At 35.8% G+C, this 24,240-nt stretch overlaps 1 protein-coding gene across 7 annotated transcripts in view; it reads left to right on the forward strand.

Moving 5' to 3' along the window:
• The window catches only part of EML1 (EMAP like 1), a 120,246-nt gene that overhangs the window by 90,181 nt on the left and 5,825 nt on the right, over positions 1-24,240 (forward strand). For 4 of the 7 annotated variants that reach the window (XM_041397675.1, XM_041397656.1, XM_041397701.1 and 1 more), the window contains 16 exons: positions 1,060-1,086; positions 4,181-4,310; positions 8,438-8,587; positions 9,606-9,675; positions 11,860-11,970; positions 13,041-13,136; positions 13,648-13,782; positions 15,232-15,331; positions 17,445-17,599; positions 18,864-18,989; positions 19,258-19,389; positions 20,674-20,741; positions 22,267-22,355; positions 22,884-22,981; positions 23,107-23,194; positions 23,378-23,473. In XM_041397675.1, the coding sequence (XP_041253609.1) occupies positions 1,060-1,086; positions 4,181-4,310; positions 8,438-8,587; positions 9,606-9,675; positions 11,860-11,970; positions 13,041-13,136; positions 13,648-13,782; positions 15,232-15,331; positions 17,445-17,599; positions 18,864-18,989; positions 19,258-19,389; positions 20,674-20,741; positions 22,267-22,355; positions 22,884-22,981; positions 23,107-23,194; positions 23,378-23,473 (1,671 nt within the window). The remainder of the gene's footprint in view (positions 1-1,059; positions 1,087-4,180; positions 4,311-8,437; positions 8,588-9,605; positions 9,676-11,859; positions 11,971-13,040; positions 13,137-13,647; positions 13,783-15,231; positions 15,332-17,444; positions 17,600-18,863; positions 18,990-19,257; positions 19,390-20,673; positions 20,742-22,266; positions 22,356-22,883; positions 22,982-23,106; positions 23,195-23,377; positions 23,474-24,240) is intronic. The other 3 variants (XM_041397666.1, XM_041397711.1, XM_041397692.1) reach the window with 1 other exon arrangement.

Raw genomic sequence — 24,240 nt, forward strand, 5'->3', positions numbered from 1 at the left:
TAAAATGGTGCCCTCTGAAGATTGTAATGTAATTTGTCAAATTACAAAAAAAAGGTGGTTTGTTACTACAGTTTTGGTAATCTATGTTTAATTTGAACAGTACTTCAATTTTTTCCAACTTAGGTATTATCCCTGCTCAAAGATTTTGAAAGTGAAATAGTAGGTGTAAGTGAAAGCAATATTTGTCCTTGTTATTAAACAGTTAAAAATTTTGAAGAGTCTCAATACAAATGTGAAGCTGAGTAGTGTATGTAACAGTTATATTTGTTCTGAAAAGTCAACTACAACTAAAATAAAGATTTCTTTTAGCAAAATAGAGAAGGAAAAAAAACATGTTGATTTATCAGATGTATTGTATTATTTTTATGCACAGTTCTGTGACAGTAATCATACATTAAACTGAAAAAGTTGGAGATCTTTTGTTTACTGCATGGATTGCTCAGCATCCAACAAAGTTTTTAAGGCATATTTTGAGGTTTAATGTAACTGATTTTGAAGTTATAATAACATAAAATTAAATAAGCGCTTTAGTCTCTTGTGACAATATAGTCAGGGTTCATTTTCCTTCCATGAAAACTGATGGTTTAGAAAAAGAAAACTTCTGATTTGCATAGAATATGCTTTCCTTGCCTAATATTTCTCCTTCCCTTACACCATGTAAAAAAGGTGTTTGTAATATTTTTTCTTCTGCCACTTTTCCCATAGATAAAAGTCAGTAATTAAACAGATGTGACACTACATTGATGTCCTTCTCACCTAGACAAAATTCCTACTGAAATGAAAGTTTTTTCTAAGGTTATACTTGGTATTTTACTTAAGTATATGGTTGCATAATGGAGTTCAAGCCAGTGTTTTAATGGTAGAACCAAACAGAGGCCCCTAACTGAGGGAAGAGGTTTAGAAGGTAATTACCCAGTGTATGGCTCAGTGTTTTGTCAAGCCCCAGGTTAGCCTGCAGCAGACTAAGACTGGACAGACTGTAGAGCAGGTATTTAGAGAGTTATTGTATTCAAACACATCTTTATCTAGCCCTTCTGTCTCTGTCTCTGTAATCACAAGGGAAGCGCCGTGTGACACACTGCAAAGGTAGGCTTCACTTCCAAAACCTCATAGCTCTCGAAGCAAAATGGCTCTGGTGGGATAAAAGATCAATATATATACAGCTGTTTTCTAACTTGTGTGCATTTTGCAATGTTAAAACTTATCTAGTTCTTTTGAGTGAAACAAAAATGCTATACCATTTATTATGTGATCTACTGAATTATAACCCTCAGGTGCACTTTAATCATAATAACGGGTTATAATTTATATTCCTATGGACTTAGTCCTAAGAATTTGAATTAGAAAAAAAATGTTGAGAGAGCTATATGGCAACACGTGGATGTTCACTGTGTTTGAAATGGCATTCTGCACTTCTGCTGGAGTTCGTATAGAATTTGCCCCTTTGTTGGCTGTTTTGCTGTTAGCCTAACATGATCATAGAAGCCTTTGTTTTTTCTTGCTTTTTCTTATTGAGTAGATTGTAGATTTTTCTGAATCTTAAATAAGCAGACCTAGGCCTACAACTAATTTCTTGTTGCTTTTTGCTTAGTGTCATAAAGCAGTGTTACATTTGATAAACATACCATGTTGGTGTCTAAAGCTCTAGTTAAGTTGTAGTGTAAATATGCTCACTTTTGATGCATGTTTATATCTGTGATCTTATCACAGATTTATCTGCTTTTTAGAAATAGCTATATCCTAACAGTTTTTCCACTAATCAGTGTCTTTCAGCTTTGCAATAAATGTGAATTTCACAAAGCAAAAAATGTTTGTTCTCAAAGCAAAGTCTATTAGAGTCTCTACCTCTTTGTATTCTTTGTACAAATTTATACCTGCAATCAGTGGTGGTCTCCTTTGCAGATCCCACTGGCATTGATGCCCTTCTTATTTCAGCTCATTAACTGTTCATTTATGCAACAACAATATCAAATTTACAAAACCGCAGATGTAAAAGATACATTTGTCTAAAAGTTTCACTGTTGGTCTGTCTTTGTAGTTTGATGATTGTCTGTCTTTATATCTATATCTTTACATTTAGTACTCTGCTGTCTTATAAACTTACTTAAGAAAAGTAGGAAAAAATGGAGATTGATTGTGTAGATAACATATTTGGGTTAGGAACAAAAACTAGTAGAGATGGAATATTACCAGAAGTTAGAAATAAGTACACAATATGACCTCTATGCCTGACTGACCTAATCAGCCTAAGTTTCTCCTTACAGTTGGGAGAGAGACATACACACATTCTGAGGGCTGATTACTTGTTGTAATATACTTGATATAGTTTACTGGTTAGTATATACTTTCCTAGTCTGGTGTGACTTGGTCAAATGCTCCCACTTTAGATGGCTAAATGCGAGTTTTATGAGTCCCATAAGCTTCAGGTGAGAAAAGCAGCTTGGTGAATTAAACTTTGGTTCATTCACAGCCTTTGATAAGTACAGCCAGTAGTTGTCATTGCTGAAAATCTGTTGACTTCCGGTGCACCAGCATCAGCAGTGTTGGCACGTGTTTGAAGCTCATTAAATAGATGCTGCATGCGCATACAAATAGTGCTGTAATGCTTTGCTATTTAATGCTCTACCCTCTATTTTATTTTCCAATACAGACATATTGGAGCAGATTTTTAAAACAATTCCAATATTCTATCATTTTAACAGACATCTTGAAGTTCCAACCTTCTGTCACCATTACTTCATCATTATTATCTCTTCTTTTTAGCATTAACTTTTCTGTTGCTTTCATTTTATGTATGCATTCTGTAAATGTAGCTAGAGAGACCTAACTGTAACTGTACTGTGACAGGTCAGGTAGGTCTCTTTCCCATATGACTTAGTCTAAAGGCAAAATACACATCTAGAGCATTGCTATAATGTTTATATGTTCAATCAATAATTCTTATTAATTTAGACAAGATTTGTAGCGTATGCATATTTCCAATTAAAATAAAGCCTTAGCTTTCAAATTTAAAAAATAGTGGTATATTTGTAATGATACTTTAAAATTCGTAGCATAATTTAACAGTCCTAAATTGTATAATTTTTTTTCATTTACATGATTTTTGTTACTTTTGCCCTTCCATTTCCTCTGTGCCCACGATTATTCTGTCTAGTAACTCTACAGATGTCACTGACTCCAAAACTGCTTGATTCGCATGCGAACAAGGCTGAACCCCTTGATCTGCCGATGGAGCAGCAAGAGCCAGCACGTTCTGAATCTGGACAAACTTCATCAGAAGTTCACAGGACACCCACTTTGGCCTTGCCACTTCCCAAAAGTCCTAGTCAGACCTTCATGGCATTTCCCAGATCTCCTAGTTTTATAAGCCCCATGAAGTCCCCAAGTCAGTACTTCCAGATCTGTTATTAATCTCTGCTTCTCTGCCCCAAAAATATTTCTTATCAATTCAACACATTACTTATAGTATTTTCTTCTAGAAATGTTTACTTCTGTCAGCCAATTGAGTTTTTGTAGCTTCTCTCCTGTATGTCATTTTCCTTTCTTTTAATGTGCTGTCAATGTTGTCATTCTTTTTTCAATGTTTAGTAATTCTTAAAGCACATATCTTTTCTGCATGTACATCAGCATGATTCCTCTTACTAATTGTTTGTGTTCCTTATTTCGAATGTATCTCTAACACTGTATCAAGTGTAAAGCATATCTTTACACTGGGATGCAAAGAATGCGACTGAGTGTTGGAAAATAATTTAGATGCTGATGCTCAACTGTAAACATTGATTAAAAAATAAAATTAATTTTAAGTGGCATTTCTGCGTTAATTGTAATCTTTGATGTATTTCCCTCCATTTTTTAATATTTAAAAACCATAATATTGTGACTTTTTTTAAAAATTCAATTTCAGACCTTTCTGTTTTGTAGTTCTTCACGACATTGTTTAGTTCTAATTATGCTACTCAGAATATTTAGAGGAAGAAGGGACTTCATATGTTTTTTAAAAATTCTGCTTAGTGATTATGATTTATGAAAAAAAAAATCCTGCTAAATTTCTAAGTTTGAGATTGCATGTCATTTTATAATTGTAATGCACCAAACTGTTATGTGGGAAGGGATGGAGGAGCACTGGAATTCTCCCCAATGGCTTTTTTGTGTAACATTAAACATTTCTGACCTTTTGTAGAGGAAGGATACGTAAAAATGTTTCTTCGTGGACGTCCTGTTACCATGTACATGCCCAAAGAGCAAGTGGAATCTTACAATTTGGAAGCAAAAGTAGAACTACCAGCCAAGAGGCTTAAACTGGAATGGGTGTATCCTTTCTGTGCTGGAGGACTACTGGAAATCAGTCATTCCATAATGATTTGGGTTAAATAACTTCTCGAGCTAAAGTATAGCACGATTAAGGTCGTAGGGTTCATTTAATTGGTGAAGTGACATTCCATTGAAAATAGGTGTTAATTTCTTGAGGCTGCTGTTTTTCACCTTGTAAAGTACAGGGTGGCAGCTTAAGAAAGATTTTGCTAAATGTTGCCTGAAGGTTAAGTCTGAAGCATTCTAATTAGCCAAAGATTAAACTAGGCATATCATAAGAATGTAGTGAGCTTGGATTATTAATTACAATATGCATAAAACAAGCTCAGGTTTTTTTCTAGTTCTTAGCAGTAATTTATCATTTTTAACTGTTTTATAAAATATACACCATTGTCCTTAAGAGGATGGTACATTCAGCTGGAATAAGCCCTGAATTGAGAAGTGCTCTGCAACTGATCCATGCTTAGCCATAACATTTATAAAATATAATATATAAAATAATATTTGGATTTGTGTCTTAAGGGGGCTGAAACACCATAAATATCGAATGACCGAATTTTTCCACTGACTTCTAGGAGTGGACATAATTGCAGAAACCTAACTTGAAAGAAATCAGTGTTTCATTACATACAAAAGTTTTCCTATTTCACGTTTAAGTAGAATGACAGAATATATTCTTTATTTTTAAAAAGACATTTCACTTTTATATAATCTTAGTATATATAATGGATGATTCAAGATAAATATAAACACAAGATCTGAGTTTATTTGTAATATCCATTATCTTTAGAGAGGTGACGTCTTCATAAGGTTTTCTCTTGAAAGAAAAATCTCTTCTGGTTGCAGAGAAAATAGGAAATTACTTTGACTTCATAAAAGAAGACAGACTGCATATAGTCTTTTTCAAAGTTGTATAAATAGAACTGCATGTGGTTTCAGAACGTTCAGAGTTTCCAAAAGTCCCTTTGTATTCACAAGAGATTAATGACAGATTTAGTAACCATTCTTATTATTCCTATTGCAGCTGAGGCTGTATGTTCTATCCCATTCTGCTGGAACTGCATAGATAGTGCATGCACAAATAAGTGAAGATGTGTTAAAAAGATAAAAAATCCATAAAATTAATAAAACAGGTGAGATTACAGTGATAAACGCTGCTTGCAGCATTTTGCCATCTAGTTGTAGAGGTTCTCACCATTTATCACAACAGAACTGAATGATTTCTTTTGCAGTTGTAAGGGGCTCCTGGCTCAGGGGGCCTAAGGATGAAAAGGAGGAAGTGTTAGAAAGCTTGCTGAAACAACAGAACACCCAAACATGAAACAGAGCAGAATGTCATTAGCAACATGTAGGTGGAACCTGACGTCAATATTTCAGACTATTATAAGAAATTATAATTAGAGTAGGTCATGATTTCAGTCTCATTAGTTTCTCACTTAAGCTTATTTAAATGACTGAATATTTGCCAGATGGAATATTACTTTTAGTGTGAATATTCATATGTTCTTCCAGGTGTGTGTCTGTACCCAGCAGAATCCTATCTAAGGTTGTCTAGAAATAGAAGAGGTGTGAATTAATAAAACAATCTAACTAACCCTAGATGGTTATTCTAAATGGAACTGAGGAGGAGGTAGTTTTTTCAAAAATACTCTGCTAGCTTCTTCTGTTTTTTTCAAAAATACTCTGCTAGCTTCTAATTTATTTGCAATTAATTCCAATCATGATACTCATACTTAGTATTTATAGCAATGACTAGGTATATGTAAGGTTCAGAAAGACAATTAAAAAATAATTTAAAACAAAGAGGGAGAAGGTAATGCCCACTTGACAACTGTAAACTGTAATGAGGGGAAGAGAAACTGTGAGCAGGAGCATAAGATTATTTAAGAAGAAAGAGAAATACAGCAGAAAACCAAGAAATATTGCAGGTATTCATTCCAGTTGAGTTGGAGAAGCTGCACTGTTTGATTGGAGGGTAACGGAACTGGAATAGGAAAAAACATCTTTGTAATAAATAAATGAGTCCAGCTGTGGGAGTACAGCCAGAAATGCTCTATAATGTAAGAATGGGGATAGGGAAACAAGATATTGGAGGTGGCGTGGACAAATGGAAAGGAAAGCAGAGTATGATGAGAAGCAGCAGGAAGAAAATCTAATGTGTACAGATTTCAGGGCATACCAGAACCATAAAGGGTTATTACCATCACATTAGCAGCTGTCTAGGTAAGCTGAAAAAGGTTCACACCTTTGATATATTATCATATATATTAGGACATGAAGAAACAAAACCACTGAGTGATGAAGTGTGAGGGGGGCTGGAGCAGAAATGCAAAATCCAAGTGAGAAATCAGGACATCAGGGTGGGAGCAGTGGCCTGCCCAGATCCATTTAAGAGCAACTCACTTGGCAAGCAGGAGGTTTGAAACAAAAACTGCAGGCCAATTGAAAAGAAAAGGTCAAGGTAACACACCCTGAAATGCCAACTCACCAAATCCAAGTTGAAGACACCAAATCCGAGTGTGGGAAACAGTGAGGAGAAGGAGGGATCAACCCCAGGAGTTTGCATTTGAGAAAAAAGGCTGATAGAAAGAAATGGAGTGTTTGACAACAGCAGTCATGTGAAGGGTTGAATGCAGCATTGTTCCCCACAGGAAGAATAGTAAAGAAAGGAGATTTTCCCTAAAGAATGTAGTCTTGGCTATTTTTGTGCACTGAGATTTGTTCCTTATGCATGTCTGTGTAATGTTCTTCACTTTTTTTAGAAGTTCAATTCCTTACACTAACTTCAGCTGCTGGTTCACTATAAATTTGATTATGTGTTGTTGAACTAGGGAAATCTGTTGGCTTCAATTCATAATGCTATCTGGGCTTAGAGAGAGAAAAGTAAATTTCAATAAATAAATAATTGTCCAGAAATCTAGAGTAGTAACACCAACCATCAAAGACAGATTCAAATTGATAGTAAATTCTTTTTAACTGAAGATATTGATTGTTTCAATGTCATTGCACTTTAATATCTCAAAAAACTTTGGCTGAGATATTTCAGTTTATGAAACGAAAAGCTCTATTTCCGAATTCACACTTTAATAATTGAGTATGCAGCACTAGTTCTATTGCACTTATATGAAAAAATCAACAAGCTGTTTCTTCTAAAATAGGTATTTATATAGGATAACTATTGACCTTATTACTTCAACAATGTTAACATAGCTATTTTAGTTTGAGTGGCTTATAATTGACCAACCAGAATAGTGCACAAGTATCTTGTTTAGATCATGTAATTGGGGTTTCATTATCTGCCCATATATTTTTCACAGCCAGTTCCTCCATACTGACTGCATTAGAATGCACTTCTGTTTTGCCAAGATTCTGCTAATGCTGTTTCTTTCTGTTCCCATCAAAAATAAGAAAGCCAAAATAGTTGTAGTCCCTAATGACTCTTCAGAAGAATAAAACTACAAAATTTGGCTGATTTAACATTCAGTCTAAATGAGATTATTATTCCACTCATTTCATTGAATTAATTTTATATTTGTATTGATATGACTACCATCAGAACTGGGCCACTGCCTTTTAAATACTACAAAAATAAACTGGAATGGATGATATAACCCTTTTATGGTTTTTATCCATCTGGCTGGTCATGTCCACGTTAATGAAATGAGTCAACCTACACACAGGATAATGCAATCAATCCTTGTGTAAATGCAGGGAGATGTGCTGAATGACTTATTAGTGTTTCTATCAAGTCTAATTTTTTTATTTTAATTAGTCAAGCAGTGTAAATAGTAAATACACCTGGGACAAACCTAGTATTGCCTTTGTCTGGTACTTAGCAAATTCTAGAGGATGCTAAAGGAATAGTACGTCTGCAAATTCCCCTATTCTTTGCTATGTATTTTCTGCAGGATATGTAGGTTTTAAAGTCTGCGAAGTGCTTCAACTCTCTACTGTAGTAAGGGAAAGAATTCTGAAGGTTGTCAAGTAATAAAGCTGTGCTCAAGCCAAGAGGTGGAGACTCTAGGACAGAGACTACAGACTACAAGGACAGGGAATCCTTTTTTTTTCTTGTTTTTAACATTCTTCATCAGTAGATGATGTTATTGCAGCTTGACCAACACTCTAGCTATGGCTATAGGGGCCGGGACTGCCGCAGCAATCTCTATCTCCTGCCGACGGGCGAGACCGTGTACTTCATCGCGTCTGTAGTTGTGTTGTTCAACGTCGAGGAGCAGCTTCAGAGACATTACACTGGTCATAATGATGATGTGAAGTGGTAAGTCATCTAATAACAGTTCTTTTTTTCTTCATAAATCAATATTTGAGATAGATCCACTCATTTTCCTTACTCTTCTTTTAGGATGGTTGAGCATTATCTTCTTCTTTAGAATCTTCTCCTTGCTTTTTAAAAGTAGGATTGAATTAATGCCTTTCAGCAGGGCTTGGGTGCCCTGTACAGTTCCTTTAGGTTCAACCTAACCAGCAAAATAGTAATTTCACCTGTGGCCTTCCTGGTAATCTTCAGGCATGCCGACTCCATAGCAGATGGCGTGTAAACTAGACCTGGTTTGTTTGCTGCCATGCCCACATGCCAGATTGGGCTTCAAAGTGATTTAAGTGTGTTGAAGATCAGAGGATACTAGATACCAGCAAATATCAGAATCCTTAAACTGAAATCTAAATAAACATATGGTTTATCTTGATGGTATCAGTCTTCTTGCACAGTGTAGCTGAAAAAGAGCACCTGCATTATCTCATGGGTGAAATGAGTTTGACATCCCTTCTTTAGATTAGGCATTATGAAACGCTCATCGTCCCTCAAAGCCAAAAATAGGCCTAATAACCAAATCTGCTTGAATTGTGAGCATGTTTCATAAATTGAATTATGTGTATAATCTGGTTGTTTTACAAGTAGATTTTTAACTTGGACCTGTTCCATCTCATTTCCTTCTTTCAAATTTTCTGTCTCTAGGTATTTCAAAGCTATCAGGTTTACTGGAAAGAGGTTGCCTTTCTGGTTTGTAAAGCTAAATGAATTATTGCAACAGTTAATTTCATAGGGTACTTGGCCTCTAGAATGGCATGCCAAGCAGATACAGTGAAAAAAAATTCAGAGGATTTTAAAATACAGGAATGTGACAATGGTTTTGTCAGCTCTGGTTTTATATTCTTAAAGAGTTTACACATATGCTAAGTGCTTTATATGGCTAAAATAGGGCTATTTATTACAAGCTCAAGTAATAGCTTGTTGATAGTCAATAGATTAAAGTTTGGCCTCTTCTTTTCTTTTGTAGCCTGGCTGTTCATCCTGATAGGATCACTATAGCAACAGGTCAAGTTGCAGGGACATCCAAGGATGGGAAAGTAAGTGGCTTCTTTACTGATGTATAATTGTTTATATTTCATAAGAATATGTTATCAAGAAGATACATGCTGTATTCTTTTCCTATGGTAATTGGTCTGACATTTTTGGACTGAACAGAAGCAAAACTTGAGATTTCCTATTGCATGCTATCAGTTACCCAATTCCATTATCAAGACTGATCAATGGTTTCTGGATCCCTGACTTAGACTGAAAGTAAATTTGGAGCTGGTCTCTGAGTGGCATGGAGGGGTAAGGCTGCAAAGGAGACCTGAGAGGGCAAATGGATGTGGAGGAAAAGAGAACATTAAATTGTACAATATACAATGCTATTTTTGATCACAGCCACCAAAACCAAACTACAAATAATGGGTTTGGGTTGTTTGTTGGAAAAAAAATATTTTTCACTCTTGCCTTCGTCTAGGCAAGAATATCTTCCTCTCTATTGCCACCTATATTATCGTAAGCTTAGCTGTAAACTGGGACTGTTTCAACAGAGTAAGATGAACATTGCTCCAAAGAGCTAACAAAAGGGAAAAGGAATGGGAACAAGTAGAGGCAGTAAAAACCATGATGAAAAAGTGACTCAGAAGAGTATGCAGCTGTTGTCACAACCAAACTATTGCAAACTTTTAGGCAGACGCCAAAGAAGAATTTTGGGATGAAATCTGGATTATCAATATGCTGAATACTTTGAGTGTCATGATTTAACCCCAGCAATTAAGTACCACACAGCCACTCATCCTCCCACCCCTCAGTGGGGTGGGGAGGAGGATTAGAAAAAGGACAAACCCTGTGGTTTGAAATAAGAATGGTTGTTGTTATTATTACATTTTAATTAAATAATAATAACAACAATAAAGACAACAAAAAGAGATAAATAAGACCCAAGAAAGAAAAGTGATGTACAATGAAATGTCTCACTGACTGATGGCCAGCTTGTGCCCCAGCAGCAGCTGGCCTCTCCTGGCCAACTCTCCAGTTTATGTACTGGGCATGATATTCTATGGGATGGAATATCCCTTTGGACAGTTCAGATCAGCTGCCTGGACCATGCTGCCTCCTGGCTTCACATCTGCTCCTCACTGTCAGAGCATGGGAAACTGAAGTGTCTTTGACTTAGGGTAAGCACTGCTCAGCAACAGCCAAAACATCTGCGTTATCTACATTATTCTTGGCCAAAACACAGTACTGCGCCAGCTACTCAGAAGAAAATTAACTCTATCTCAGTCAAAACCAGGACAGTGGGGGAAAAAAAAGGAAATACCAGTTATGCAATAAAGATAACTTAGCTGAGTTATGTAAACTATTAATTTATATTATTAATATAATAATATAAATTATTATATTATATTGTTCGAGCTTTTATTTACTTGCCATCTTATTTATGAAATAAAACCTAAAAGTTTGACGTTTGTGCTTGAGTGGAATATGGTATATAGGTATATAGAAACCACTTACATAACTGAGGTACTGTTGTGCCCTTCGGGTTTTTTCAGATATATTTATTTATGTTAAAGTGCGATTTCGCTGCTTGCGGGCGAGGGCTGCCCCCTGCTGGCCGTGGGAGGCATCGCGGGGCTCCGGAGCCAAAGGCCGAGAGGGGAGGGGCGGAGGGAGGGGAGCCCCGGGGCTTTCGCAGGAACGTGATCTGGGGCCAGGATGTACAGCTGGAATTTTATTTACAAAAAGCAATCTCGTTCTGGTTACCCTTGTAAAGAAGAGTTTGAACATAAAGTTATTTTCCCCAGCCAATTTTATGATGTTGAAATTAATTGCATTTTAAAAATTCCTGAGCTTCTTTTCACACTTTTACATTTACCAGAGTTGTCTCAGTTGTACACTTTAAATTCTGCCTGGGCCTACCAGTAAATCCCATGTCACAAAGTCATCAACAATTTTCAGTTCATGCAGAGTATCTCAGTGGCCATGAGCTTCAGTGAACAAACTGAGATCTGACATGCTGCACACTCTGCATAGTCAGTCCCAGATACTGAACCTAGGCACAATAACCAGCAAACCATTTGTAATGTATCTGTGCTTACATGGGTGACTCTAGAGAAGTTCTGATAATTTCTATACCTTCAATTGTGGTTTTTTTTTTCAGATGCATTATCATTTTTTCAAATCCTGATGGGTTTTCTCCATTATTGTTTGAGCTGATGTTTTCTGTGTCTCTTTTATAGCAATTGCCTCCACATGTGCGTGTCTGGGATTCTGTTACTCTGAACACACTTCATGTCATTGGAATGGGGTTTTTTGACCGAGCTGTCACTTGCATTGCTTTTTCTAAATCTGTAAGTAAAGTAAATGAATAGTCATAGTAAGACTGTTTGCTGGAAAGATCTTTGAAATCTTTCAAATTTAGGTGACCAAAACAAACTTCCAAGCTGTCTTTTCTCTCAGGTTTCTCTGTAGAGGAGGAAAGATTGCAGCCCAGTTTTTCCAACAGTTTAGGTTGCTATTAAATCTAATAAACTATTAAATCTAACTTTGAAGGATAAATAAAAAGGATTAGTAAGCAAATGCTCTGTAACTACCCTCTGGAGGGAAATAGATGCATAATGACTAACACAGGAGCACTACTGGCATTCACCAGAAGACAGCCAGTATTTAATGTTTGCTTTGTGATTTCAGTCACAGCTTGGCCTGTTCTGAGCATCACTTCCCACTCAATAGCAGCACTTCTCTCACTTTAGATGGCCCTCTCTTCAGGTTTCTTAGCCCTGCCTCTGCCCCACCTCATGGGTTGCTTCGGCACAGTTTTTGTAGTTGTGTCTGACGTGTTGTGGGCCTGAGGAATGAAGAAAGAATGGAGGAATTAGGGTAATTAAGATTAGAAAGAGTGATAAATGTCATAACTATAAAAAAGACACCTGTCAAGAATAAGTTTTCTAATTCCTTACTGTGTTTTCTGATGTTGGTCCATTATACCAATGTGAAGAATAAAATAGTTTCCTGTATTAACAGACTTCTGAGAAGAAAACATTGGTTTAAATTGCAAGGAAAGAAATCCAGTATAGTTATCACAAAAAGCTTTCTTAATAAAATAGATAACCATGTGCAGTTTGCCTTTGGAATTTCCACTACTTTGTAGTGGAATATTTGTAAAGAGATACCTACCACATTCCTGACACTTACCTGCAGTTTGCAGGAGTTCCTCTTCTAGGTCCCTTTTTAGCAGTCTTTACAATGACCCTAAAATTATTATATTTTACAGAGATCTAACTAAAAGTATAACAATTAAAGTGTAAATATGTGTAAATATCTCCACTTACACAAAAGTATTTAATTATTTTGAATGTGTATTTATATATTCCTCTTGTTGTTTTGGTGATGCACTAATATTTCCCATGTTTTGCCTCAGAATGGAGGAAGTAGTCTGTGCTCTGTGGATGACTCCAATGACCATGTGCTTTCAGTGTGGGACTGGCAGAAAGAAGAAAAGCTGGCAGATGTCAAGGTGTTGCAATAAGATATTTTGTACTACTTGCTTGTATGTAGATCTGGTTTCTTGTAATAAAATGTCTTTCTGTATTTAACTTTTTGTGCCTTTTTAACATTTTCACTGTATGAAAGGCAAGGAACATGAAGAAAGGGAATATTTTCTCTCTGTTAAGATTATCCCAATAGTTTTGGATTTTTTAAAATTTTGGTGTTGTCATTCTAGAATTGATTAGAAAATTTTAGGCAGCAATGATAGAAGCATGTGCAATAACAATGTCCTAAAGTTATTTTTTTGCATAGAAATGCTCATTATGTGACATGATTTTTAATGATACATTTTGATACTAACTTATAATAACATAAAATTTTTGACTACAAATTATTTCCAGACTATGTTAGTCAATGAATAGCTCTGAATTTTTCTTATATCAGAAGTATCAGTTTACCTAACTAGAGAACAATGTTATATTGTTTTCTTTTATTTGTATTATAGATTTTGATACAATGTTTTTCTTTTTCTTTCCAAGTGCTCTAATGAGGCTGTATTTGCTGCAGATTTTCACCCTACTGATACAAATATAATAGTTACTTGTGGAAAATCACACCTTTATTTTTGGACACTAGAAGGCAATTCCCTTATTAAAAAGCAAGGATTATTTGAGGTAAAATAAAATATTTCTCTAATTCTATGTTTATAGTAATGATACAGTCATACAGAATAAGGTTTAATATGGTTTGAGTAAATACAAAGAAGTGATCATTATTAAACTCAAAATGTTGCAGAAGCTCAGGTGGCATTCATGGTATGGCACAGAGAACTTTTCCATGGGTGAAACTTCCACACTGAGATTTTGAAATGCAATTACCCATTGTTCCTTTTATTCTTTTTCCTGTGTTCTTTTTGCTACATACCACCACCCTCCCACCCACAACCTGTGCAAAATACAATTACTTTTAAACTCTCTATGATTAACTCAGGTTAAAAAACAATGAGAACGAGTGTGATGGAGGAGATTTTTATTTTGTGAAAGACCCCATAAAAATACATCTGTAAGAATTTTCTTCCCTTTTCCTCTGCTCTGCTCCAACACATGCACATACATCATTCAAATACAGATTGAGCTGGCCACTATTTGGTAAATATAATTTTCATTTCAAGGTTTTGATTTGGTTTTGTTCTTGAATATAGACTAAGCTGTACAGCACTTGATGCACAACTGAGGGATGTTTGCAGTGGCTGCAGATAACTCCAGTGAGTGCCAGTTAACTTCTTGTGGAGTCGTGGCTCCCAAGGATAGTCAGAACAAATATTTACAATGTCAGTTAATATACTTGGTGTGAAATCAGGAGGAGTTAGTGAGCGAATACATTTAAATTTTGTTACGTTTTATTTTTCATGTATTTTTAATGGATTTTTCTCCCTCTTCTGTCTCTGTTGATCTTGATGATGGTTATAGCTGGAAAAGGGTGGTGGTCCTTGCAAAGAACAGATTTTAGTTTGGGAGAGAAAGAGATCATACACATAAGTTGTCAACAAGGAATATATAATGTCCTTAGAAGCTACCAGTGATGTTTTTTGTTACCTTACACATTTAATTGTTTTGTTGCTGTCAGTGTCTTAAATGCAGGAGTTTCATTACTGAAACTTGGGCTTCTTTCAAGATATGATTCCTTAATTCTTACACTATGGCCAAACCCTCTAGTAATACTTTTTTTTTCTCCTAGAAACTTTGGAGTTCAGAATTATAATAATAAACCTTGTTTGAAACTTTAGCCATTTCTAAATACTCAAAGTCCTTGGCATTCTGCAGTAGCTGGGGGATTTGGTTTATCTCAGAGCAGTCCTGGTCATGTGTTACATGTTGGCAGGCCTTCTCACTCTGTCCCCAGCTTGCAATTAAAGGGTGCAGGACTGGGCCACAAACCTCAGCTGATGCATCTTCTGCCCGTGCACAGATTTTTCTGTTTAGACTGTAGGAATGTGTTTAACTCTTGTAGATATTTAAGTAATAATAGAGCTGTATAAGACTAAGCTAAATTAACCAAATGCATAAAGTTAAAATCCATGGGTTGTGTGTTGCTGTGAGTGTATATTTTTCATAACCACACAGAAACAAGAGAAGCCAAAGTTTGTCCTGTGTGTGACCTTTTCTGAAAATGGTGATACTATTACAGGAGACTCAAGTGGAAACATTTTGGTTTGGGGGAAAGGTAAGACAAAATTTTACTATTCACTTCCATCTTAATATTAGACTGTGAGTGTAGACTTGAGTGTAGAGCTTAATTTCAAGAAGAATAAATTTTGTTTTATCTTGAGCTCGTTCCCAAGACCTATCCGGCAGATTGTGCCTGCATTCTTTTCTACAAGAAGCTAAAGAAAATCTGTACCTAACTGCTAGAGCACAAAATTCTATCAAATGTGTTCCCCATGGTCAAATACTGAATCAAAGAGCTATGCCAGCATGTGGGGCTTTTACTGATGTAAGAGATGTCAAGAAAAGTTCTTTCTTTAATCATTGTACAGAAAGAAACAATGTTAATGTAATTGATGATCTCCAGTCTCCTATCCTATCCCTTTCTACTCTTTGCAGAAATTATGCCTATTGACACACACTTAAAAAAAGACAACAAATAGCAGTATTTGTTTTCCTAGGAAGTCAAGCTAAAATGCATTCAGATCTAATTGAATTCTTCAGCTTTATTCCAGAAGAACAGATGGATAGGAAGAACTTCTTAAAAAGCATTTTCTAGAAAGAAGAGACCTTTTTTTAGGCAGCAGAAGGCAATGCCTGCCAGAGGGCAAACAGCAGCGACATCCTAAACATGTAGTTAGTGCCTGAGATGCCATGCATAGGGATAAGGAGAATCCCTTAAAGGAGGTCTTATTAGGAAAGGAAGAAGAGATGTGAATGACAGCTTTTTCCTATTTACTCAGTGCTTTCTCCCAAGATACTACTCAAAGGGATAAAAAACCCTGAAAACAATACAGTGAATCAGTTATACAGTTGAGCCTTACTGAGCTGTTTTTGTAGATTTCTTTTTCAACCAAGGATTGTCAGCTAATTATCTCCTTGACCAGTACACTGCTGGGGACAGGGGTGGATATGGTGTTTGTAACTTGGCTTCTCATTTATTTCCCTTTCCTTTTTCCTATGGTAATTTAAAGCAAGGCATGTCAACACTTTTCCTTCTAAACTGACTTTAGAAATTGCACTGTCCCATGTACCTGTTCTTTATTGTTATTTTGGGCTGCCAGCGGACAAGGGAGACAGGGGCAGTGCACTGCTCAGGGGCCAGTTTGCCATCATGTTGGTAGACTAATTTCTGCCTAGACTACAAGCAGCCTCTTCTGCCCTTTCTTCCAGAAATAAAAGGGAATTCTCTGTGTGCTCAAGATCTCAACATCTGCCAGATCTTTAGGGTTGGACAAAAATGTTTTTCTTGTTTTTCTGTCTTAGTACGGTGTACTTACTCTGCCTTCACTGTTTTTGACTCAGAGCTCTGTGTGCAGGATAGGGCTGCTTCCACCAGGTCAGAGTACCCTTAGCAAAAACTTCTCAATATAAATCATTTGTGCCTGACCCATTATATCCATAGACATGGAAGGAGGAAAAGGCAATTGGTTTTTCCTAACTTTCATCAACCCCTCACTTGTGCTAAGCATCAAGTTAGCCAAACTTTGATGCAAGGTGCACATTTCAGTAATAGAATCACCAATAATCATTTATTTGTACTTCATAATAGTAATTCACCACATTTGAGATACTTAATCAAATGTAGTTGATTTTGACAGTGTTGAGTCTAAGAAGCTACTTGAACAAGCCAAGTTCATCAGTCAATAAGTACAGGCTCCTCTGGAGAATGATCAGCATGGTCTGCCAGATATATAAGGACCTTTAGCTTAGTCAGACTTTGGTACAAGTTCAGGATCTGGAGGCTGTAGAATATCTTATATCTGGAGGATAAAAGTGACTGGGTTATGGGTTTTTGTTGATAAGTTGTGTAGTGCTACTGCAGGTCAAATGTGATGTCAAATTATTTTGCTTAAACCCCCTGGAAAGGTTTAAATGAACTATTTTATTTTGTTCTTGACCTAGAATAAGTATGTGTATTCTCATTTTTGAGGTGGGTAGAATATATCGTAAAATGTACTAATTCAGCCTCTCCTGTGGGTCTGTGTGTTTTGGTCCAATATCCCATGCCCACTGTTATCATTGTTTAATTGTAATCCTTGAGAGATAGTAGATGACTGGAGAAAAAAATGAGGGAAAGGAGATCTGAAGCTGAGCATTTCAGTAGTAATGCCTTTTTTTCTTCTATTCAGGTACCAACAGAATAAGCCACGCAGTTCAAGGAGCACACGAGGGTGGAATATTTGCCCTGTGTATGCTGCGAGATGGCACATTGGTATCAGGAGGAGGAAAAGACCGAAAGCTGATATCTTGGAATGGAAACTACCAAAAAATTCACAAAACTGAGGTGATATTGCCTATCTTGAAATTACTCTGCTACTTAAAATAAAATTCTGTTGTCCTCTGAGCATCTTTTTAATATTTTTTTTTCTTATGGATCTGTATTCTATGGGAAAGCAAATCAGTGGTAAAATACAGTATTTTCATATGCTGGGTTGGAAGGGACCCATCAGGATCATCAAGTCCAACTCCTGGCCCTGCACAGGATAACTCAAGTTTTCAGTCCTCAGATCATTCCTGTGATTACCTATTCATTAACATAAGATTTCCTTTCTAAGGTCTGTGGTAACTGGAAAACAAATCTTGTGTTCGTATCTTTTTATATTATTTCTTCCTTTCTTTGCATTTCTTAATGTGAGATAATGTTTAACTTCAGAGTATTATAGTATTGAAATGGTTTTATGCATTCCTCTTTCCCAAAATGATGTCAGGACTTTTTTAGGGTTTTAATACTTAAAGTTTTTCACTTATTTATTGGTTGATGTTGTTGTTTTTAAAATGTAATTTAAACAAAATTTAAAAATTACTCCCAGCTGCTGTGTAGGAACTTAGAAGATTAAAGCAGAATTTGTTTGGACCTAACTGCTTTGACTGTTTACATACTGAATGTAAGAGAATAATCAGCAGAAAAGTCTGAGGAAGGGCTTCAACTCTGCTCTATAATATTAAATAATAATTAAATATTAATACTATATAATTATAATAATATTTAATGTTGCAAACATATATGCAACTGGCATGTCTCTTTTTGTAATTCAGTTTTTAACATAGCACAAGGGACATGCTTGTTATGCTGTTTCTAACTGTGGTGTCCTTCTTTTTTTTCTTATTTGTTCATATTCTGGTATTCCTTGTTATTTTACATCTTCCCTTGAACTTTATTTTTGAGATTTGCACTGGCTCTTTCAGAACCTAGGCTGCAATTAAAGAAACATTCATTGCCAGAAATGCTCAGAGTAGAAATGCTTAGTGTGATATCACAGTTGCAGTTAAATACTATTGAATTAACACAGCATGAAGGAGCCTTTTGTGTTTCTTGAAATACTTGGTTTAGCTGAGTATTCCTTAGATAAGAATGTCTTGTCTTGCAGTGTTATAGAAGTTACTGAGCTGATGCAAGTTGTTATAAAGTTTTGCAAGACAGGCACATGCATTAATTAGTTTCATTTCTTTGCTGTGCAATATTTATTAAAACACATTTACTACTTTAAGAATGGCAATACCTGACAAATTTTCTGACTTATCTATCCTTTTGTCTGTTATGACCACAGATTCCAGAACAGTTTGGTCCAATAAGAACAGTAGCAGAGGGAAAAGGGGACGTTGTTTTAATAGGAACCACCAGAAATTTTGTCCTACAGGGCACACTGTCAGGAGATTTTTTCCCAATTACCCAGGTAAGCTGGGTTTTCTTACAAGAACACTACTAAGTGTGTAAAAGCAGTAAATATCCTGTTTAAAGTTAATTTTCATTGATATGCATCTGATTTATTATTATAGTACTTTCAGCAATAAGAATAATTATAAATCTAAAATCTAGTATCTATCTAGAGCTAACATATTTTTGAATGTTTTAATATATAGTTTGGTCATTTTAATACTGTTTAAACATGTTTAATTTTGATGGCCTGTCCTTCTTGTCAAAAAACATCTCTGCTTGCACAGGGCCACACTGATGAGCTTTGGGGACTTGCAGTCCATTCTTCTAAGCCTCAGTTCTTCACATGTGGACATGACAAACACATTACACTCTGGGATGCAACCACTCACCATCCTATCTGGAACAAGATTATAGAGGTATAAATTTATTAAATACAGCTCTCCTGTTACAGAAATTCTCTAGTCGTTTTGGTTTTTCTTAAGATTATTGTTTAAAACTACCTTAAAATATTAACTGGAGAGAAAAAAAATAATTTCATGTTAACCTGTTTTTGTCATAGAGATCAATGTAAAAGCTTTTTAATGTAGCTATTCTGAGTACAAGTTAGATTAAATGCACTGGTTTATTCAATGAAATATCTTAGCATTTGATATGAAATTATACTTTAAAAACATTAGGAAATTTTCCTTTCTGAAATGCTGTAGTGTTTTAGAAGCTGTGCATAGAAATCCTGGATCTCAACAATTCTCTGAAATTTTCTTTGGAGTTAGTAATTCTTTTAAATTAGTCACTAATATTTAATGAGAACATCCTTTCCACCTAGCCTCTAGGGCTAGTAATTACCAATTGCTAAAAATGTCAGCAGGTTTATGAAAGATCTACAATGTGATACCTTTTTAAAATACAGAAAATTAAGGGCACAAGCATTTCCATGAGATGGATCACTGGGCTGGGTTTTTTGCTTACATTTTAAAAATATGACGGAAAACAAAAGCTATATTGGTATTTTCTGCTATAACTTGAAAAGTTCTGGACCTCAATCTTTTGTAACTGGACAAGTATTAGAAAGAAAATGCTTACCTTGTTTTTAGGCATATGTTTAAATTGCAAGAAAAGCACTGGAATTTTACAAAGTAAAATGTTTTAAATTTGCACATCCAAACAAGAAACCCAGTTTATGCCCTTAATCTCCCACTGAGCTGCAGCTTAGCAGGTGCTGGGAAAAGGCGTTGGTGTGTGCAGGAGTTAGGCTTTACCCCTCCTGCAAAGTGCCACATGCCTTTGTTGAATAAGGGACTTGCTTGTCCTTCCGACTGTAGGTAAACTGCAGCTTTGAAGCATAATTCTAAAGTCAGCTCTACTTTAAGAAGTTATTTTTATCTCTTATTTCTTTGTGGTTCGTTAGAAGCTGCCATTGCCAATGTTATTGTTATGAAATCACTTGCCAAATTATTTTTAGAGAGTAAAGAAAATAAAAGAGTGGCCTTGTATAGAGGGAAAATAAGTTAATTGGATAATATTTCAATTAGTTAAAAATACTTTTTTGCCCCCCAAGTTTATATTGAAAGAGAAAAAATGACCCCTGAAAATCAACAAGATAGTTTTACTATGTTCAGAGGCAAATAATTGAATTGTGTATTTGTTACAACTTGATAACATGGACTGGTAAAAAAAGCATGCTTCTTTTTGAAACATTTCAGGATCCAGCACAGTCTTCAGGTTTTCATCCATCAGCATCTGTTGTTGCAGTAGGGACACTAACTGGAAGGTAAGAGGTGCAGAGCTACACCTTGGGCACCAAAAACCACTGATTTTTCCAGCTCACATCCAAGCTCATGTAGATGTATGCAATGACACATCTTCATTCCCTATTGATTTCTATTGAATGTCACAGTGACATTTATTTGTATTGCCTCAGTGCCTAGAAACCCTAGGCTTGGGCCAGCACCCTGTGTTTGCTGAGTGTTGCATGATCAAAGAGATTGTTTCTGCCCTGGGAGAGAGACAGTGTAAGATCAGCGGGAGGAGGACATTTAGAGAGGGCAGCAAGTCTTGGTTAGCTGTGAGACCAGGCATGGGAAATACTGTCATCATACCAGTGACCTAAATGTTAAATCTTTGTGTCCACTGGGAAAAAATAGAGGCTAAAGGGGGAGTCTCATGTAGTGGAGGCAGATTTCCTCCAAGGCCTTTAGGGCTGCCTGGAGGAAATCACATAGAAAAATTCTGTGTGTTGGAAAATGTAGTGAGTGGTTCATGATCCCTAATGCAGTGACAACCAGAGAGGCTTTAAAAAATTTTGGCAAATGTTCCACCATGCTAGACATAGTGTAAAAATGCACATTAAGAGACTTGTTCTGCTTGTTGAGTGTGAGGGATAAACAAGGCAGAGGAAACTGAGGTGCAGGAGAGTATTTTAGGCAGCAGGTTGAGCCCTTGGTGACATCAGTGGCAGCTGCTGGGTTTATCTGTGGTTGTCTCTCATAGGAGGGACTGCCTTTGCCTAACTTCACCCTCTCCTTTAATGTCACTTGAGGGCAGGCTTGGCTGTTTTTACTGAAAACAGTTCCAGTTCTCTGAGAACATACAGGAAGCTTGTAGGTTATGAGGCAAGCTTATTTCAGATTTTATATCAATCCTAAATAAAGGACTTACTTTTGTTACTGAATGTACTTTATTTACTAAATAAAGTAAAACAGAAGGAGAAACTTTGAGAGGAATATTGTCTTTGTCTTTAGTAATCTGATGCAAGTATTGAAATGCAAATTTTATCTTTGTCCTTTCTACATGCTTTCACAAACTAATTTTTGGTTCATTAAAATTAATCAATTAAATTAAAGTACTGAAAAAATAATGAATTAATTTAATAAATTAATTAATATCTTTCTTCTGTCTGAAGAGAGTGGTCCTGATGCTTGCTTGTGTCTTCCCTTGCTCTAGGATTTAATGCAGCCATCAATTTAAACATCAGCATAGCATAGAGGAAGGTCTTTAAAGGAGAAGGGACATCACAAGCAATGCTTATTTTATTCTTATGCATGACTTACTAAAACACACTGAAATCTGAAGACTGATATTGGGGTCAATGCCCATGCATTTTTATGGGTAAAAAAGATGTGAAAGAACTATCCTTGTGTTAAAGTAAAAGTAGACCAAACTGAGTAGCAGTTGCTGTTTTTCTCTTCTTGGTATAAAACTTATGCTATTTTGACAGAAGAAAAGTTGGTCAAGATTACAGTAGATTTAAATTCCTTATGGAATGATTTATTGGCCTCTTTCTGTGTTTACAACAGGTGGTTTGTGTTTGACACAGAAACAAAAGACTTGGTCACTGTACACACAGATGGAAATGAGCAGCTGTCTGTAATGCGTTACTCACCAGGTTTGAGAGCATTTATTTACTGGGGGAAAAAAGGCATTGAAATTTTATATTAAATTAGGGGTTGGCTTGTTTTAAAATAAGTCCCCTCTTGCCACACTGAAGTTGAAAATAAGTGTGCTATGAAACACTGGCAGGACTTTATGGGTGGTATCTTAAGCTCAAGTTTTGTTTTCCCTCCCTCCTCAACATGTTCAATATGGCTTCACTGTGAAGAAGGGGGAAAAAAAAACCACTCAGCTCTGCTGGTTGTTGCAATTGGGTTAGCCCTAAATGGACTATAGCTGCTTCCAAAAATGTCATGTGTTTTTAATAGTAATATTTGTTAGTATAAAATTGCTGTTTTGTTGTCTTGATAGATACATCAATATGCAGCAAGAAAATTAAAAATATAATTTCATTTATTAATTTTTCGGTATCTAGGCCTTTATGAACAGTTCTTCTTGTCTGTGACTTTTCAAACAAACTTTTCAAAATTAGCCTAAGTTCTTTCGTACAGGAATAATTGCAGTTTCACTTGTGTATTTTTAGATGGAAACTTCTTGGCAATAGGTTCCCATGACAACTGCATTTATATATATGGTGTAAGTGAAAATGGAAGAAAGTACACTAGAATTGGCAAATGTTCAGTAAGTAACCTTTTTTGTCCTGGTTCAGTATCAACACCCAAAGTGTATTTTGTTACACTGTATTGATACTGTCACATTGTGGAACACTGTTAGCACAGTTAATACAATGTGCTTTCTCTTTGTAGGGTCATTCCAGCTTCATTACTCATCTGGATTGGTCTGTTAATTCACAATATCTTGTGTCTAATTCAGGAGACTATGAAATCTTATACTGTGAGTAAGAATTTTATTTAGTCCTTTTGTGCAAAGTTCAGGCAGTCTAACACAGATTTAAAATTTAAATGAGACCATATAACTGCCAAGATCAACCATATGTTTTAATTCATCTGGTGTAATCAGAAATCTATACAATTTGGGTATTAAATATGTTGTTATGTGGGGTTTTTTCTTTTCTAGGGATCCCCTCTGCTTGTAAACAAGTTGTGAGTGTTGAAACAACCAGGGATATAGAATGGGCCACTTACACCTGTACTTTAGGATTCCATGTTTTTGGTAAGTATATTTCCTCTTAAAAGCTCTTACCATTCTTATTAACAAACACTTGGAATGCCAACTTTTGCTTATGAAACATGACTATTCATAATTCAGGGAAAAATACAGAACTTCTGTTATGCCATTTTTATTACAATCTGTCTTCTTATTTCAATCCAGAAAGACTCTGATTTAATATTCTTTCTAGCTTCAAGTACAAATATCATATTACAACATAAATGAGAAATAAGAAAAAAAATCACATACTGCCCTTTCTGTCACAGTAGAGCAGCTTCTCATAATGTTTAATTTAAAGTACCAGTTCTGTGAAATTGTCATGTATTTAGGCAGTTACTGGATTGAATCCCCTTACCAGAACTGGTTTCATTTGCTCTGGTTACTGTGCAAACACAAAATCTATGATAGTCTCCTTCATTAATAACTTATCATATATTGTGGTACAGTCTGTAGCAATTAAATTGAGTGAAAGAAATTCAAAAAGAAAAACATAACAAATTCCAATGATTTGTTTCCATGGGACTTCTCTTTTGCCACTTTTGAAGGATACACTTTCCCCAATGTAGTCTGAAGCTTTGTACTCATTCTGCAATATGTGCAGGACTGGACAGATGGTTACAAACACTGAGTACAAGAAGCTTCAAATTCTTGAGTCCTGAAGAGGAAATAGGAAGCCATGGTAGAAGTTCACAGAAGAAACACTTGCACCCATGTTTCAAGTAGAATAGATTGCAGTGATGTGTTTGAAGGCAGACAGAAAGGGCATGGCT

Source organism: Onychostruthus taczanowskii, unplaced genomic scaffold (assembly GCF_017590055.1).
Source record: "Onychostruthus taczanowskii isolate IOZ18803 unplaced genomic scaffold, ASM1759005v1 scaffold1, whole genome shotgun sequence".
In the NCBI taxonomy this organism is placed as follows: Eukaryota; Metazoa; Chordata; class Aves; order Passeriformes; family Passeridae; genus Onychostruthus; species Onychostruthus taczanowskii.